The following is a 17,922-nucleotide window of genomic DNA, read 5'->3' as shown; positions in this document are numbered from 1 at the left end:
GAAACAAAGAAAGAATAGAATATCAATATGAGAATTAAGATAATTCAGAGATATGGATAGGAAAGAGAGAAAGCTTCAAGTAAGGGTATAGTAGTCAAAAGTTAAGTTTGTAGATGAAATGGAAATAAAATATAAAATAAAATTATTGCTTTGGAAATTGGGAAGTCACTGGTAAGCTTCATGAGAGAAGTTTTAGTCAAGTTGTTTAGATAGAAGCCCTATTACAAAGGACTGATGAATGGTTAAAATATGAAATGAAGGCAATGAATGGTTACTGAATCTCAGATATTCTCTAGCAGAATGAGAATATTGTAAAGTCAAGGTCTTTTTACTTTGTCAACAGAATATGTTGGCAAATTAGAAATAATAAACATACACACATGCACAAACAAGCATACATAAATACACACAGGTCTCTCCTTACAAAGAAATATATATATTAGAAAACACAGTGTTGAGATCTCTTCTAATCATCTGGAAAAGGTTTAATCTAAGTTTGTTAATTTACTATATAACTTTTGTAGTTATATAGTAAGATGGTAGCACACCTAGACAGAGTTGTCTAGTTTATGGTAATTTAAATGCTATTCTTAACCACAATTCACAAACCTTGCGCTTGGAAAAAAGATAGATATATCCCTAACTGCCTCCTAGACAGGATAAAGATATTTTATAATACCAGAGTCCAGTTGGAATTAGAATATCTGGTAAGGAACTCTAGGATTTCAAAATCTTTCACAATTCATGAAGTCATAGTGGCTACAAAGAGAGCTTCCCCATCCCTCCAAAAATTGAAAAAAGTAGAGGAAGAAAGTAGAGAAACAAAAATTTGGAACTGACAAGAAAGAATCCAGTCTTCACTGTAAAGGAGGAGCTGTCTTTCAAGGGTGCTCAGGAGCCCAGGAGACAGAAACCAAGGATTTAATGAGAATGAAAAGACTGAACTGAGAGGTCAACAAGATGTTTAAAAAAAAAAAGAATTGTGGCATCTGAATACCAAATTAATGGTGTTAGGTAGGAAAAAATGCCTAAAAATCAATTATTCAGAAAGATTGGACCAGAAATTCATTTTCAACAGATATTCCATATTTTGACCCACTCACACTTTGTTTACTAATAATTATCATTTTTATCTTTACCATACAAATACAATTCTTAATAATTACAGAGTCAAAGAATTTCAGAATTGGAATAAATGGGCCTCAGAGGTCAAGTATTCTATATTACATCTGAATTAGAAGCCCTGCAAAAGTATACCTGACCAGAAGTTATCCACATATTGCTTGAAGATGTCTAATGAAGGGGAACATAATAGCGCTTCCTGTTACCTATTCTACTTTGGAATAAAGCTGTTAAGACCAAATACACATTGATGAATTCTCTCCTTACTTTCCTAATTCTACCCTTCTAGACAACTTTAAGAAAATCAACTTTTAGAATCTAGTAATTTTCCTTCTATAATTCTAAATCTTAATAGATTTCAATGAACCCTGATTTTGAGAAAAACTAATTCAAGGCCAACTTGCAGAAAATCATCACTTTAAAAGAATGATATTTTCCATGTTCTAAGAAAAAATATGACTGAATCACACAAAACATCATTCAGTTTTGAGGTCAATCATTCAGTTTTGCATGTAGAAATTACAGTGACCTGGCATGAAAGGATTGGAAGCTGGTGGATTTATATATAAGGAAATAAATGCCATAACTCATGTTTCTGCCTCCATACTAGCAGACTGGTTATAGAAATAGTACTAGAACATGGTAACAGCCAGGTTTACTTGCCATTAATCTTTTGGAATTAATGACTTATTAGAAAAAAATTAAAAATATATAAAGAAAAAATCACTATTATTGTATTCAGATCCTTTTTTACCTAATATCTGATTCAGAAAACTTTTTAGGATCCCATAAGTAACAAAAAAAAAATATGTAAGATGAAGAAAAAATGCTGAACAAATACTCCCTGTAGCAGGGGGAAAAGAGATAGGGATGAATTGCTTTAATATGTTTTCGATTTTTTCTAGACATGTCTTTTTATGGAAGGAAATGAAAATTTGTAAATACTTATTCAAGTGTCTTTATAATTAAAAAGTTAAAATTTTTAAATCATTGCACCTTGATATGTATAATGCAGTGTATATAATTATTTTATCTTATTTTAAATCATTTAAATTTTTAAAGAGTATAATATATTATTTTGGCATAAATAAATGTTTACATATACTAAAAAAAAGAAATGCAAAAAACAATAACTCATTGAAAACCTTTAAAAAGATATTATCCATTTTTAAATATATTTACCATGATGGATAATGCCATTTTCTAATAATGCTTGTCCTAAATGGACTCCTTCCTCAGGTTTGTGAATCTCACCAATCTCCAACAACCAGGATACAAATTCACTATGAGAAGAAAGTAATAGGGAAAATGCATATTCATTCAAAAGGTGGATTTATTCCTGCCCATACTGTGCATTCACCAAGCACTTAAAAGATCTTCACAATATATATGTTTGGTACAAAATGCTCTTGTACCAAATGTGTTTACTTCTATATCATTTTAAATAATCCAAGTCTGTTTCATATAAACATATCTATGCTGATACACCACAAATCCATGTTTAATAATTTTTATTGAACTCTGGACCTATCGTGAGTGAATGGACAGAACTAAAAATTGTGGAGAAATTTATTATAAGATTTAATAAATAGGTAAATTCCTTACACTTGTTTCTTATACTGTACACTACAATGGATTCCAGCATGATTAGAGATTTAAACATCTTTGATATAATAAATATAGAACACAGAATTAAATATTTATCTTAATTGTGAAAAATATAATTTCTGATTCAGCAAATAGAATGAAGGGTTAGTGATAAAAACCTGAGAACATTGATTTGAACTCTTGTTAAAATGTGCAAAACTAATAGAACACTGTACATATTAAATATTTTAATAACGATCAACTGTGAAAGACTTAGCAACTCTGATCAATACAATGATCCAAGAAAAGTCTAAAAGATCCATGATGAAAAGTTGTATCCACCTCCAGAGGAGAACTGAGGAACTTTTAGTAGAGGATGGAATATACTTGTTTCATTTCTTTAGGTTTCTTGCTTTTCATTCATTTATTTATTAATTGTAACTTTGCTTAATATAGAAATGTGCTTTGCATGACTTCACATGAATCACTGATACCATATTGCTTGCCTTTTCTCAGGAAAAACAGAAGTGAAGGACAGAATTTGGAACTCAATTTTTTAAATGAGTGTTTATATAGGTATATATATACATTTATAAATTAAAGAAGCACATTAACTCAATCAAGATTATCACACCTACCTTCCAAGAAAACATTTAGGGAAGGTAGTCAATTTTCTCTTTCTGTCTTTAATGAGATTTCCTTGTTGACACATCATTTTGTAAAGTTTCTCTCCCTGTTCAGAGATCATAACCCAGGTATCTTGTTCCATCCCCAGTTTTAAACCTAACAAAAATGGAGGGAAAAAAAGGAAATAAACTCTAATATGAATTTTTATTGCAAAAATAAATTTTTGTCATTCTTTACCAATCAAAACTAGATTACATACTTTTTATATAGTGAAAACTTCTACAATAATGTAAATCATATATATGAAAAATATGTACAATATAAAAATATACATAATGAAAGATGTTTCTACTTAAATTCTGAAGCATTTCAGGCTACAAATTTATAGAGGAATAAGCTAGAGGTAATTTCTTGACATAGTTTAATAAAACACTGAGATTCTCAAATAATGGGCCTCTACTAATCTACTGAATGGATATTACAGAACAATGGGACATGATGGGCAACCTCCTATAGAAGAAAGCATTGGACTAAGGATGACCTTAGTTTGAATACTATCTTCAGAACATCCTCATTGTACAAGCATGGGTTATTTAATTTCTCTAAGCCTCAATTTCCTCATCTGAAAAATGGGAATAATAATGCTTGGTGTTCATACAAAGATGTGTGAGGAACAAATGAAAGAATGAATGTACTGTGCTATCTCATAATGCTCAATCCTGTCTCTTAGGAATAAACAGTATGAAGATGTTTGTCAGATACAAGGAAAAGGCTCCCAAAAATGATAGAACAAGAGTTAATTAAAAACAAATATGGGTCTTTCCAGCACAGATAAGAACAATATGATTATTTCACCAATAATGTTCTTTCATTCCTGTTTTCTGGTTTCTGAATCACAAGACTACTATAATAGGATGCAGTATTTTATAGTAGAAAGAAATCTAGATTTGGACTCTGTAGATCAGGATTCAAGTCCTAGCTCAATCACATACTAGTTGATAGACCTTGGCCAAATCATTTAACTTCTCTTGACCTCAGTTTCCTCATGGGTAAAATGGAATAAGACAATCATCTTACAGTTTTGTGATCAGTTTTAGAGATGGAATGCCTGCCTCAGAGGGGCAGAAAGTAAAAATAAAAAGATGAAGCATATAAAGAATTTTAACCATGAAATATATGACCATGCTGTATTGTAGAGTTTTAAATTATTACTAGTTCTGTTGGTGCAATATTATGATTGCTAATTTTCAGACCACTTTACAAACTCAAGTCAATATTTATTAAGCACTTACTCTGGGAAGAGAGATATAAAAATGAATGTGGGGTTCACTACACTAATTGTTTGCATTCTGGTAAGCTAAGTTCACACGTAAATAGATTATAGGTACTATAGGAAAATCTATAAGAGAAGAATAATGAAAGTGCTATGGTAGCTTAGAAAAAGCAGAGATCTCTTTTGGTCAGAGTGAAGAAATAAAACGACATAAAAAGAAATATAGTTCCCAACAACTGGCACTTACCTTTCCGCCTTTCTCTTTCTTTCATAATAGCCTCTAACCATTCATGCTTTTCTTCGGGTGTTTTAGCCATACACACAAACCATTTATTCTTTGCTGTATTGTGTATCTTCCAACCATTAATGACTATATGTCCACTACTGTGGAAGTCAGCTGGAAAGAAACAATTTTTAAAAATTGGGGAATAGAATGTAATTTATGTGAAAGTCATTTAATCCATCCCAAAATCTAGAATTTCTGAATTTTTCAAAGAATAATAAGATGTCCTGTAACCTAAATGACCATATTCTCTAAATTGCTATAAGGTGGGATTCCACTTCCACCCCTATTAATGAAATGTTAAATATATAAAGAAGATAGTTCCAACATCTCTTCACAAGATATAAACTCGTCTGATGGGACTGGGAAGGGAATGAGAATGATTAGCTCACCAAAAAAGCTAACGACACTTCTAAGGAGAGAAGAATTTAAGAAGATAAACAGTAAGTCAGATGAGTGGTAGAAGATTCTCAGTTTCCAAGTTCATTAAGGAGATCATAACCTGGGTTGTACTCAAGCCAGCTCTCAGGCTTATGAAAGTGCATTGGTAAATATTCACTGCAAGCATTTACAACCTGGAAAGTGTGGCAGATAAAAGAGTGGTTGCCTTAAACTGTGACTGTGAAAATATGGTTTCAAGACAGTGTCTTGAGTAAAATCAAAAATAAAATGGTCGCCATGGGAAAATTCCCAAATATTAAATACCCAAGTCAGCTGGGTTTTTATGGAGATTTTAATTAATACAAATTAAGGAATTAATAAAAGGGAGAGAGAGAGTAAGAGGAAATAATGAGAAAAGGGCTAGGCCAGCCTAGGCTTAAGCCTTAAGAGAGAGATCAGTCAGTCTTTTATCAACTCACCACAAGATCCTTCCAAGCAAGATTCTAGTGTTCAGAGAGACCCAGCTACTCCAACTAGTCTGAGCTCCAACTCAGCTACCAAAGCTGAATTCCCTTTCAGCCACCGAGACAGAGACCAGCCTCCAATTCAGCTCCATAGCTGAATTACCTCACAGTCCTAAACCTCTTCCTCTTAAAGAAAATTTTCTCCTATGTCACCTCCCCTAAGTTTTCACATCTACCAATCACAGTAGACATTTTCACAGGACTAACCATTCTTAATTCACACCTGAGTAGACTAAAACCTCACACCTCTTGCTAAGCTTGCTTTAACTTTTAGTGATTAATTTGGCCTTCATAGGTACTTAGCACCTTTTTGTATTAGATCTAAAAATAGACACAGCTTAAGGGTTTTAGCTTTACTTTAAGTATGGGTTAAGTACTTTTCATTGTTTAGTGAGGAGTTTACAACTTTATCTTCCCCTAAAGTATGGTTAAGTATGGGTGGAATAATGTAAAGTTCTCACATTCCTGATCATTGTTTAAAATGGGGAATGGTCTTAACCAAATGTTCTAAGGTATAGTCTGAGAATTTTTTAACATTCACAAGTCTGAGAAATATTAAGATTCACAAAAGGCAATCAGAACAAATCAGGGTTTGATTTGATGAGTTAGTTATTAAAACTGAAGAAAGTGTCAATAATGCAGATTAAACTTAAAAGTGAACATATACATTTCTTAGCACCACCACCCTAGCTCCTGTGTGGAATTGTCATCTCCGGACTAGATGCCTGACCATTGTAGGCTGATAACTAAACATCAACTGATTTGAGCCTCACAAAACCCCTGAGAAAACCTTGTGCCTGTACCAGAGAAATAGTGCAGCAATATCTGGGGCAAATATGTGAGTCCAGAAGGCATTAACACTTCCACTCCAAAGATCATGTCACCAGATAGATAGGATGTATAAGACACAAAGTATCCAGCTAAAGACAGCCAAACACCTAGGGAAAAACAGGTCACTTGAGGAAGGAAATCTGTAAAGGGAGACAGACAGGGACAGAAAAAAAATAAATAATGAGACATCCTGAGACACGGAAGTAGAGATGGAGTCAGACAAAGAGAGTGGCAGGAATACAGAGAGTGGCAAAGACTGAGAACAAATGCAGAAAAACACATACAAAGATATATCCAGAAATATAGCTTTCAGAATGAGGAGTTATTTTCCAAAAGCATGAGTCTTTGTACCAAAGAACAATGCTGGAAATTGATTCAAGAAATGACTTTCAGCAACCAGAAATTATGAAAATACCATCTGGACATATGATCTTTGCATATATGCCTTGGTACAATTGTAATCAATTGTACAAAGTTTGTGTTCACTTCCTCATACAAGTTGTGTTTATTTGCAGGAGAATATACCTGGGAATTTGGGAAGAAAATGTTTTGTACCAACTACTCTTAGCATACCACCTTACTATCTTTGTGTAAAAGATAAGTGTAACACAGGATGATGAGGATCAATAGAAACCACACAACTAGGAACCTAGACCCGTAAGGTTACCCCTACAACCCTGAACCTCCTGGTATGTTATCTCCTCTGGGAATGTAGGCAGCCAATGAGAATGTGAACTGAAGGACACAAGCATGTGATGTAGTAAAAACTTTCCAGCACAGTGCTTATGTGAATTGAATAAAGTAATAAAGTCTAAAGAAGTAAAATTGCAATAATATTCAATTCTTCTCATTTTCAGTACCAAAAGGCATTACCAAGCCTTGCATGAAGGATTTAGCTCATTATTAATCATAAACATTCAGACTGGCAGTTCATTTATTTTATACAAAATTCTTTTCAAAAATTATATTGAGGAAAACCATGTACAAAAGAGTATACACTCAATGTTTTACAAAACAGAATAACATGAGAATAAAACAGGAAGTCTCAAAAGATGTGTTTACCACATAATAGTCACAAAGGGAACTAATGCAAATATATGGTAATAAATGCATTATTGTGTACAGTTAAAAGCTAAATATCTTCGTTCCCAAAATCTGTCTTGCACTCTTTCTACTCAGCTGTCATGGAACCAAACCCATTTTTTTCTAAGAATCTGTTATATGTTAAGTGTTTGTTTTGTTTTTCCAAATCCTACTGGTCTATTTTTGCCAAACAGTCACATAACACTTAAAAAATACAGGAAGTTTATGCCCAAAGGGCTTTAAAAGATTGTCTGCCCTTTGATCCAGCCATACTACTGCTGAGTTTGTACCCCCAGAGATAATAAGGAAAAAGACTTGTACAAAAATATTTATAGCCACGCTCTTCGTGGTGGCAAAAAAAATTGGAAAAACAAGGGGATGCCCTTCGATTGGAGAATGGCTGAACAAATTGTGGTATCTGCTGGTGATGCAATACTATTGTGCTAAAAGGAATAATGAACTGGAGGGATTCTATGTGAACTGGAAAGACTTCCAGGAATTGATCCAGAGTGAAAGGAGTAGGACCAGGAGAACATTATACACAGAGATGGATACACTGTGGCACAATTGAATATAATATACTTCTGTGAATTTCAAAACTACTCAACCCTGTTCAAACCATTCTTTAGAGGATGGGATTTGGCTATTTCCTGATCAATAACAATAGAGATACTTGGAATGACAGAATCAGGTCTTGGAAACTACAATCTCCACCCTACCCAGGGTAACAGGATTTAGGAAGGGCTGCAGCAAAGCTCAAGATTTAATTATTTGAGAATATGGCCTTCAACAGGCATGTGCAAAGGGGACAGCTCTCTGGGTGGTCCTGGATGAAGCTAGAGCCACCATTGGCACAAGTGAGACACAGGAAGTGAGGTAGAGGACAGCTGAGGAGTTCTGGGGACTTCCTGTGTGGAGGAGAGGAGGAGGTTGGAGCCTGGTGCTTGGAGTGGAGGCCCTCAGACTGTTTCTCCATTTTGGTCACCTGAGTGATAGGGACTGATCTCTTTTCTTTGCCCCGGCTATCCAAGGCCTTGGGCCTTTGGCCCAGCCTAAGCAGAGTGGGTATTTAAGCCCTATTCCCTTCTTCCTCTTTTTCCCCCTCTCTCTCTTTCCCTCTAATACTTTTCTTCCTCCTGTTTGCAATTAAAACTCCATAAAAGGTTGACTGCGGACTTGAGTTTTCATTTAGGAATTACATAGCTGAATTCCTTGGTGACCTTAAATTAATATATATCAGTCTTTTAAAGTGATTTCCATATCACAGTCTGAAACTTTTGAACTCAAGACTCCTCAATTCCAAGTCCAGAGATCTATTCACTGTGCTCCCACAGTGGAAGAGGGCTTTGAATAACTAACTGAAGAGCTTGGTCTTTTTCTTTTAGCTTCATATGAAACTAAGGAACAAGGGATCAACCTGATGACTATTTACTTCTTTAAATAATAGGGCAGAAAAAGCAAATATTCTCTACAGATTCAAAAAGAAGTTGATCATTTGACCAGGAAAGTAAAATTATTGTACACATTCATTTTAGGCCTCCATCGTTCTCTTGTTTTTTTTTTTTTAATAAGCGACTCTATGCCCCCTTTTTTAAGGCAAGAGAATGAAGTCTATGGAGTTGGAAGAGCTGTAAGGACAGCAGCCCCCCATAATGTAAATTTCTCCTACCTTTCTAATCTTCTTACACCTTATTTCCCTCCACATACTCTACAATCTAGGGACATTGACCTTCTTGCTATTCCTCACACATAACACTCCATCTCACAACTGGCAATTTTCACTGGCTGTCTCCCATGTCCTTCTTATCTCTGTCTCATGACTTTCAGCTCAAGTCCCATCTTTTTCAAGAAGCCTTTTTCAATTCTCCTTAAGCTTAATATATTCCCACTGAGATTATGTCCAGTTTACCCTGTATATATCCTATTTGTATGTGATTGTTTGTATGCTCTTTCCCTTCCCGCCAACTCCCCCAACCTCCACTGCCTAATACTGTGAAGTCCTTCAGGGCAGAAACTGCCTTTTGCCTTTCTTTGTACCTGCCATGTAGTAAGTAATCAAGACATACCAGCTGACTGATTTAGGTAATAATCACCCATTTCTCCCAAAATTTCATTTCCACTGAATTTCTACAGAAAAGCCAGAAGAAAACACATGACATCTTACTAAAACCAAAAGACATTTACTTAAAGTGAATGGGAGGTAGACAAAGAGTAATTAACTTAAGCCTCAAGAACTCTCACCACCCATTTCTCCAGGCTAGCCATCTCTCAAAGCTGCCTACCTCCTAGGACTCCATGGGTTTGAAGGGGAAAGGCCATTAACCCCTATACTGTTCTATGTGTCTGACACAAGAAAGGAGAGGGACAAAAGTAGATGTGAGTGAAACTGCTTTTGTCCTTTTTTTTTTAACCCTTACCTTCTGTCTTGGAGTCAATACTGAGTATTGGCTCCAAAGGCAGAAGAGTGGTAAGAGCTAGGCAATGGGGGTCAAGTGACTTGCCCAGAGTCACACAGCTAGGAAGTGGCAGAGGCCATATTTGAACCTAGGACCTCCCGTCTCTAGGCCTGACTCTCAATCCAATGTGCTACCCAGCTGCCCCCTAATTGGCTTTTGTCAATATGCCCAGCAAAACATTGGTTTTGCTGTCCCTCTCTATCTCTCCTATTTTTTCCCTTATCTCTAACTATTGTAATTTCATAGCTGGTATGTTTACAAGACCCATCAGAGAGAGATTAGTCTTCCTTGGGCCTCCGGGGATCCCAGGATATAAATGGTGAAGTCTCAATACCTGATATGATATGCATTATATCATGGAATTATAGAATACTGCAGTGGGAAATGGAGTGAGAGAAGTCCCTTGTAATTCCTTCTACCAAAGTACCCTGGTCACTGGTTTCTACCAGGTAGTAAACACCAGATGCCAATTCCATTTTCTTCTTTCTCTATCTCTGCTACCACAGTCTCTGACCTGGCTCATCCTTCTGTGAGGGAATTGCACCAAGTTTTACTCATTTGCTTCTTTTTTTGTTTTTAATCAGATGAACTTAAAGTGTGCCTTTCCAATGAGAGTTCATTCTGAACATTATTTCCTACCAAGATCCTTGAGGGTTTCAGTTCCCAAAGAGAGCACACATTTGTGACCATTGCAAAAGATTTTGGATAGGCAGATTTTGGATAGCTAGAAAATGGGGATCAGAAAGAGTAAGGCATTCCAAAAATATGGAAAATCACATAGTCATAGAAGTCATTTGTTTACTTATTCATTACTCAATTAATTAGGTTGTTAGTTAAACTGATAATAACTGTGGTACAGTAGAAAACTAGCTTGGCTAGAGGTGAAGATTTAAGTTAGGGAATATGAGGAAACAAACTTAGATATAAATTTTGCTAAGTTGTTGAAGGCCTTAAATATCCGTTTCATAAGTTTGCAGGACAATAGGCAGACATGCAAGGCTTTTTGGTTTGGTTTAGTTGAAGAATGATATGATAAAAAGTAGTCATTTAAGAAATAATAGTTTTCCTAGTAACTGATGAGGCACTGGACTTAGAGTCCAGAAGAGCTAGGTTTAAATTGCACTTGAGATATTTCTTAGCCATGTAATCTTGGATAAATCACCAAGACTTTCAAGGCTTCATCCACATCTCTAAAATGAGGTAGTTGGAATCAATAGTTTTTAAGATCTCTTCCAGCTTTAACTCTATTATGTCACTAACAACTTTTGTCATGCTTTGCCATGTGAAATTGGCTCTGGTTATGCCAGTAGAGCCCAGACTCTGTAGATGCTTACAAGTTGGAAATTGAGTATAAGACCAGCAACAGAATGTGTATCTATTGCCTGAGAACAGGCTTAGCTAAATTCAAAGAGATAAGTCACCAAAAGGACAGTTAAATGGTGCCATGGATAGAGTGCCTAGCCAGTTCCTAGTCAGGAAGACTCAGGATTGGGAGTTCAAATGTGGCCTCAGGCACTTACTTTAGCTGTTTGACCCTAGGCAATTCACAATACTGTTGGCCTCAGTTTTCTTACCTGTAAAAAACTGGAAAAGGAAATGGCAAAACACTGCAGTATCTTTGCCAAAAAAACCTCAAATTGGGTCACAGAGTCAGACATCCCTGAACAACATCACCAAAAAAATTAGCCCCAGTGGCAAAATCTATATCTATCTATTGATCTACAAATCTAGATTTCTGCACATTTTGGTAATAATAACTCATTAAACTATTCCCTAAATTTAGGAGAGATTGAGATCTGTATTGGCAGAGTATCTATACTGATAAAATCACAGGGCTTTTGAAATACTGAAATAGTCTTGCAGGTTATGGGTGAGGTGGATTTGAGGGAACTTGTCTCAGTCTTTAGGAAAGTGTATCTGAAATATGTCTAGCCCCAAACATTGATCCAACCTGAAAAGCACATTTTGTAGTTAGAAGCTTTGTATGCCTTGTCACCTTTTTAGTATTTCTTCCTCTTTCTAGGTTCCTCTTATTCCTTTGTTTCTTTGTTTTCTTTGCTGCAGCCCTTCCTAAATCCTGTTACCCTGAGTAGGGTGGAGATTGTAGTTTCCAAGACCTGATTCTGTCATTCCAAGTATCTCTATTGTTATTGATCAGGAAATAACCAAATCCCATCCTCTAAAGAATGGTTTGAACAGGGTTGAGTAGTTTTGAAATTCACACTTCTCTACTAGCAGCAATGCAATGATCCAGGACAATTCTGAGAGACTTATGAGAAAGAACACTATCCACATCCAGAGAAATAACTGTGGGAGTAGAAACACAGAAGAAAAGCAACTGCTTGATCACATGGTTCAATGGGGATAGGTTGGGGACATAGACTCTAAACAATCATCCTAGTGCAAATATTAATAATATGGAAATAAGTCTTGATCAATGACACATGTAAAATCCAGTGGAATTTCTCATTGGTTACAGGAGACAGGTGGGAGAAGGGGAGGGAAAGAACATGAATCACGGAACCATGGAAAAATATTCTAAATTAATTAATTAAGTGAATAAGCTTTAAAAAAATACAGGAAGTTTAGTGCCACTTCATTAACTAGTGCCATTTAACCTGAAAATAGAGAAAGGGTATTTCTTTATGAGTAGCATTTGCTTTTGCTTCATATCCTAACCAAGAAAAGAATGTAGTCAGGTCAAAGTAGTCATGAGAGAGTATCTACACTGTAGAATCATCACCAATAAGCAATCTCACCATGAACTTCAGCAAAAAATATCAGTAATTGTTCAAAAATGGCATTTTGTCTTCCATCCAATAAATTTACCCAGACAACATGATTATTTGGAAAATAATGTAGACTAGGAAATTGTCACTGTGACATTGTGAATAGCAAACTATTCTGTTGCGTTTTCCCAAATGACAGATTCTTATTTGATCAGTCTAATGACTGTCAAGGCAAGGCAACAAGCATTGATTATGAGTTTACTATATGCCAACCATTGGACTAAGAACATGGCAGACAAATAAAGGCAAAATACAGTTCCCACCCTTAAGGAATTCACATTCTAGTGGTAAGACATGTAAAAAATGATACATACCAACAGGGATAACAAGGATACAGGAGAAATAAATGATAGAGAGGGAAGGCACTGCCATTAAGGGGCCTGACAAAGGTTCCTTTTAGAAGGTGAAATTTAAGGACAACTGGGTAGCTCAGTGGATTGAGAGCCAGACCCAGAAACAGGAGGTCCTGGGTTCAAATCTAGCATCAAACATTTTCTAGCTGTGTGACCCTGGGCAAGTCACTTAACCCCCAATGCCTAGCCTTTACTGCTCCTCTGCCTTAGAACCAATAGACAGTGTTGATTCTCAGTACTGATTCTAAGATGGAAGGTAAGGGTTTGGAAAAAAAAATAAGAAGGAGATGAGATCTGAAAGAAGCCAGGGAAACTAGGAGGAAAAAATATTCCAAACATGGAGAACAGTCAATGAAATTTTATGGAGTCAGAAAATGAAAGGTCATGTTCCAGGAACATCAGGGAGTGTAGTATCATTGGCTTGCAGTAAGTCATAAGAAGATTAGAAAGGGAAGCATCAATGTCTTCATTAACAAAGACAAAAATAAAATCTGTATATACCAAATCTCTTTCACTGTTTTTATATTATTTGAAAGTATGGACATATACTTCAAAAAAAACATATTGCCAAACTTTCATGAAATTAATTCCAGAACTTTCTGAGACATTTAGTTAAGCATGTCAAAGAATATGTCCCCTAAATCAGATGGTAAGCATGCCATGATATTATAAACATTGAGATTAATTTGTAATGATTCAGAGAATTAAAATTAATAGCTTTTTTTTACCCCTAGTCCCAAAAGACAGTCATCACAACCCCTAAAGCCTGAAAAGTTGATAAATTAAATTTCATTAAATTTATTTCATTAAATTAGTATGAAAAAAAATTAAGTTTTATCACAAAATCAAACCACAAATTCCCCTAGTCAATCTTCCATGTAAGCCTAGTAGTAGAGGAATAGATCCAAGTAATTATAAGCAACCTGCATTGCACAGGTAAAGGATAAGGGTGGTAAAGCCATATTCAGTTATAAATGATCTCTAAAGGAACCAAGAGGTATGGTAGATTCAGAGTGCCAAAAACATGAACCTCCTTTTGTAGAGGCACCATAGTCTAAGGCCTTGTTTCTTCATATCTAAATACCTGCAACATTTCCCTATCCCAAATTTTTAACCTTCACATACCTAAACCATTCAGAATATTGCTCTTAAATAAGTCTTCCCTAAAAACCACTTTCCTCATACATGTTAATCTTCTGGTCAAAATGCTTTATTTCCAGTTGTATTAAATTTGTATTCCTTAACCTTTAGACTTTCAGCCAGCCCCATTTTACTTCTCTAACATTAATTCTCACTATTACCCAAAGGGCTTCCTCCACTTTATTTCAATCTGTCTCATCATTGTTCCATATTGACACCCACAATGTTGCCCATACTATTGCCTATCCTGAAATATTTCATCTCTTCATTTCATGTGTCCATTTACATTCCATCCTCCAAAAATGACTCAAATTCTAAGCTTTCCAAGAAAGTTCTTACTACTATAGACTTCAGTGATCCTGAATTCTTTTATAAAACACTTGAATTAACAATAATAACAGCATTTATATATTATATTCAAGTTTACAAAGCATCTCATTTGATTCTCAAGAGAACTCAGTGTGTAGGTTCCATCCACTCTTTACAAATGAGGAAAACAAAGCTAGAGAATTTGGGTGACTTATTTACTAGGAGTCACCCAGCCAGTAACTGCCTAAGGCAAGATTAGAATCTAGGTGTTCTAGATTCTAAGTCCATTATTTAGAGCTCTGGGCCTGGAGTGGAGGAGACTGAATCCAAATTTGGCCTCAAATATTTACTAGCTGACCACAGGCAAGTCATTTAACCTCCATTTGCCTTAATCCACTGTAGAAATAAGTAACAAACCACTCTGGTATTTCTGCCAGGAAAATCTCATGGACAATATTGGTTTGCTATAGTACACAGAGTGATGAAAAATCAGACATGTGAAAAACATTCTATTATACAGTATGGCATCTCCTTGTCTTCTTTATAGTGTGTATGATTCTGTATATTATATATAATATATATACCCATATTCATATCTATATTATATATATGTACCCACATATGCTTAACACTGTGCTTGGCACAAAGTAAACATGAATTAATGTTATTTATTGATATATATATGTGTGTGTATGTGCACATGAACCTATGCAAATGTAGAGATGCCCCTTGGTATATATAGGTACAAATATACATATATACTCATGAATTATAGATGAATTTATTTTTGTGTGCATAGGAAAGTTCATTTGCTCAAGTACACCGTACCTTCCTTGAGTACTTAGCACAGTGCAGAGAGCCTAGGATACATTCAATAATTAATTAATTGTATGTGTCTAAAATTTACTAAATCTGTAGTCCAGGTTCCCCTCAATAGCATTCTCTCACATGGGAAAATTGTTTCCCTGTGTCAAGCAAGATGGAAATCCATTGTCCATTATATGTGCATAAATATCTAATTTAGATATATACTTCACTAGCCCTAGCCATAAAAGAAAAATAAAGTTCCTAGCTTCATAGATACAGTTAGCGATACTTTGAAAGAAAGCAAATGCATTAGCATTTCTAAAAATTTAAGGTGAAATAATAATTTAACATTTATAGGAGTTAGATTCCATCACCTTCCTTTCTATTGAAATTCCTTGTTGAAAAAGTTGCTGAGCATTTCAGGACATAAATACACAACTGATACTAAGTAGTTTGTAGTTTAACAATGTTATAGTTTATAGTTATAGTTTAATAACTGATTCTCGCACATGCTTTAAGTAATTTTGATTCTCTTTTAGTTTAATAGCCATGCCTAGGGCACAAAGAGTCATAGGATAGTAACAAAAGTACTGATTTCCTTGCATAACAACATTGAGAAGGTTCAATAATACCATTCACTTTGGCTTTGGCAATTAGAGGGAGCTGTAGATCTCTGCAGGTCAAAACATTTAATTTTACAGAATATATTATATAAAATCTTAAATTGAAATAGTTTTACAATAAGCCATCAAAGGTCATTACTGACTTTTCATAAAGGCAAAGAAAATGGGCAGCCCTGAATAAGTCACTAATTGCTTCAGAGCTTTAAACTTTGCAAATTCTCTGTTCTGAATTCAGCACACTTTTACATAATGAGATGGGACTTTCCAAAACTGAAGCAACCATAAATCTCAGCAGACATACTGGTATCCTTTCAATAACTTTGCATTTTAATAAGATGGAAAGCTGCCAACTATTGTATACATGGGCTGGGAAATGTTAGAAAATGCCAGAATGCATTATTCACTGCATCAAGAAACTGATGACTAAATATTCTGTTCCCTCTCATTCTGGTGATCAACAATGTGCAAATGTGTCTCTATACATTCAAGAAAATTCTTTTTAAATAACAATATTGCAAATTAAATCTATTTAAGGCTAAACAACAATTATATTTGAATCAAGCCTAAAAGAACAAAGAACTCTTGATTTGAAAATGAGACTTGTGGAAATCATGCTAACTTGGACATCGCATTTTTTCTCCTTACTATAAAAAAATTAGACTTCATATCTTTGTACCTTTAAAAATAAAATTCCCCAATGCTTCTAGGATCCATGATTTCACTAATGTGGATATTCTCTCCATAGGAGGCACTTCACATCTTAGTAGACAATCTATGAACTGCTGTAGCAAATTTAACTTTTGATGAACAGCTGTCTTTTAATGCTATCCTCCAAAATTAACTATGCTTGTTCTTTAAAAATATGCACACAGTTCGTAACCAGACCCATACTAGAAGCCTTTATTGCTTGGGAAATTTAAAATCTTTTGGAATACCCTTTGAGATCCCAACACTGCTTTTTATACCAAGCTGGAGCACTGAAATTGAACTTCATTAAAAATACATATACAAAAGCTCTCCCTTCATTTGATGGGTTTAGAACAAAAACACTAATTATTTTTTCTTTGATGAAAAATTGAATATTAAAGTTTTTTAATGCATACAATTTCCCAAAGGTCAATGTTTAAACAAAAATAATAGTTAATAATCATCCCCAAAGAAAAAGCTAAAGTTTACTTCATATATATATATATATGTTTCATCCCGTTGAATTTAATCAATAAGCATTTTACAAGTGCCCATTATATATCCAATATTATCTAATTTGACCTCCCTTCAATCACAAGGTAAGATTACTTCTTAAGGAGTCCTATTTATATCTATCAGCACAATATGATTCCACAAACTGAAATACCTGGAGGACATCATGATCCATAGGAAATCCTTTTACCACCTGAAATCTTTCCTGGATCTCCTACATAACAATGGCATAATAAGCCTTCAATGAGAATATTTTTCTCTGTTTTATACAGCTAGGTGTGGCAATGGATAGAATCCCAGCCCTGCAGTCAGGAAAACTCCTCTTTCTGAGTTCAAATCTTGCCTCAGATACTTACTAACTATGGGATCCTGGGCAAGTCCCTTAATCTTGTTTGCCTTAGTTTCTTCAGTTGTAAAATGAGCTGCAGAAGGAAATGGCAAACTAATATCTTTCACAGGAAAACCCCAATTGGGGATCAAAGAGTTTGAACACAACTGAAATGGATGAACAATAAAAGATATCTTGTCTGATGT

At 34.9% G+C, this 17,922-nt stretch overlaps 1 protein-coding gene across 1 annotated transcript in view; it reads right to left on the bottom strand.

The window, feature by feature from the left end:
* Positions 1–17,922, bottom strand: part of PREX2 (phosphatidylinositol-3,4,5-trisphosphate dependent Rac exchange factor 2) — a 421,865-nt gene that overhangs the window by 223,191 nt on the left and 180,752 nt on the right. Inside the window, exons 9-11 of the mRNA XM_007487009.3 lie at positions 4,857–5,006; positions 3,348–3,492; positions 2,305–2,405 (exon numbers count right to left, since the gene is read on the bottom strand). Coding sequence (XP_007487071.1) covers positions 2,305–2,405; positions 3,348–3,492; positions 4,857–5,006 — 396 coding nt within the window. The remainder of the gene's footprint in view (positions 1–2,304; positions 2,406–3,347; positions 3,493–4,856; positions 5,007–17,922) is intronic.

Source organism: Monodelphis domestica, chromosome 3, assembly GCF_027887165.1.
Source record: "Monodelphis domestica isolate mMonDom1 chromosome 3, mMonDom1.pri, whole genome shotgun sequence".
NCBI classification, from domain to species: Eukaryota; Metazoa; Chordata; class Mammalia; order Didelphimorphia; family Didelphidae; genus Monodelphis; species Monodelphis domestica.
Note: the sequence above shows the minus strand (reverse complement) of the source record. Positions and strands in the feature narration are given on the sequence as shown.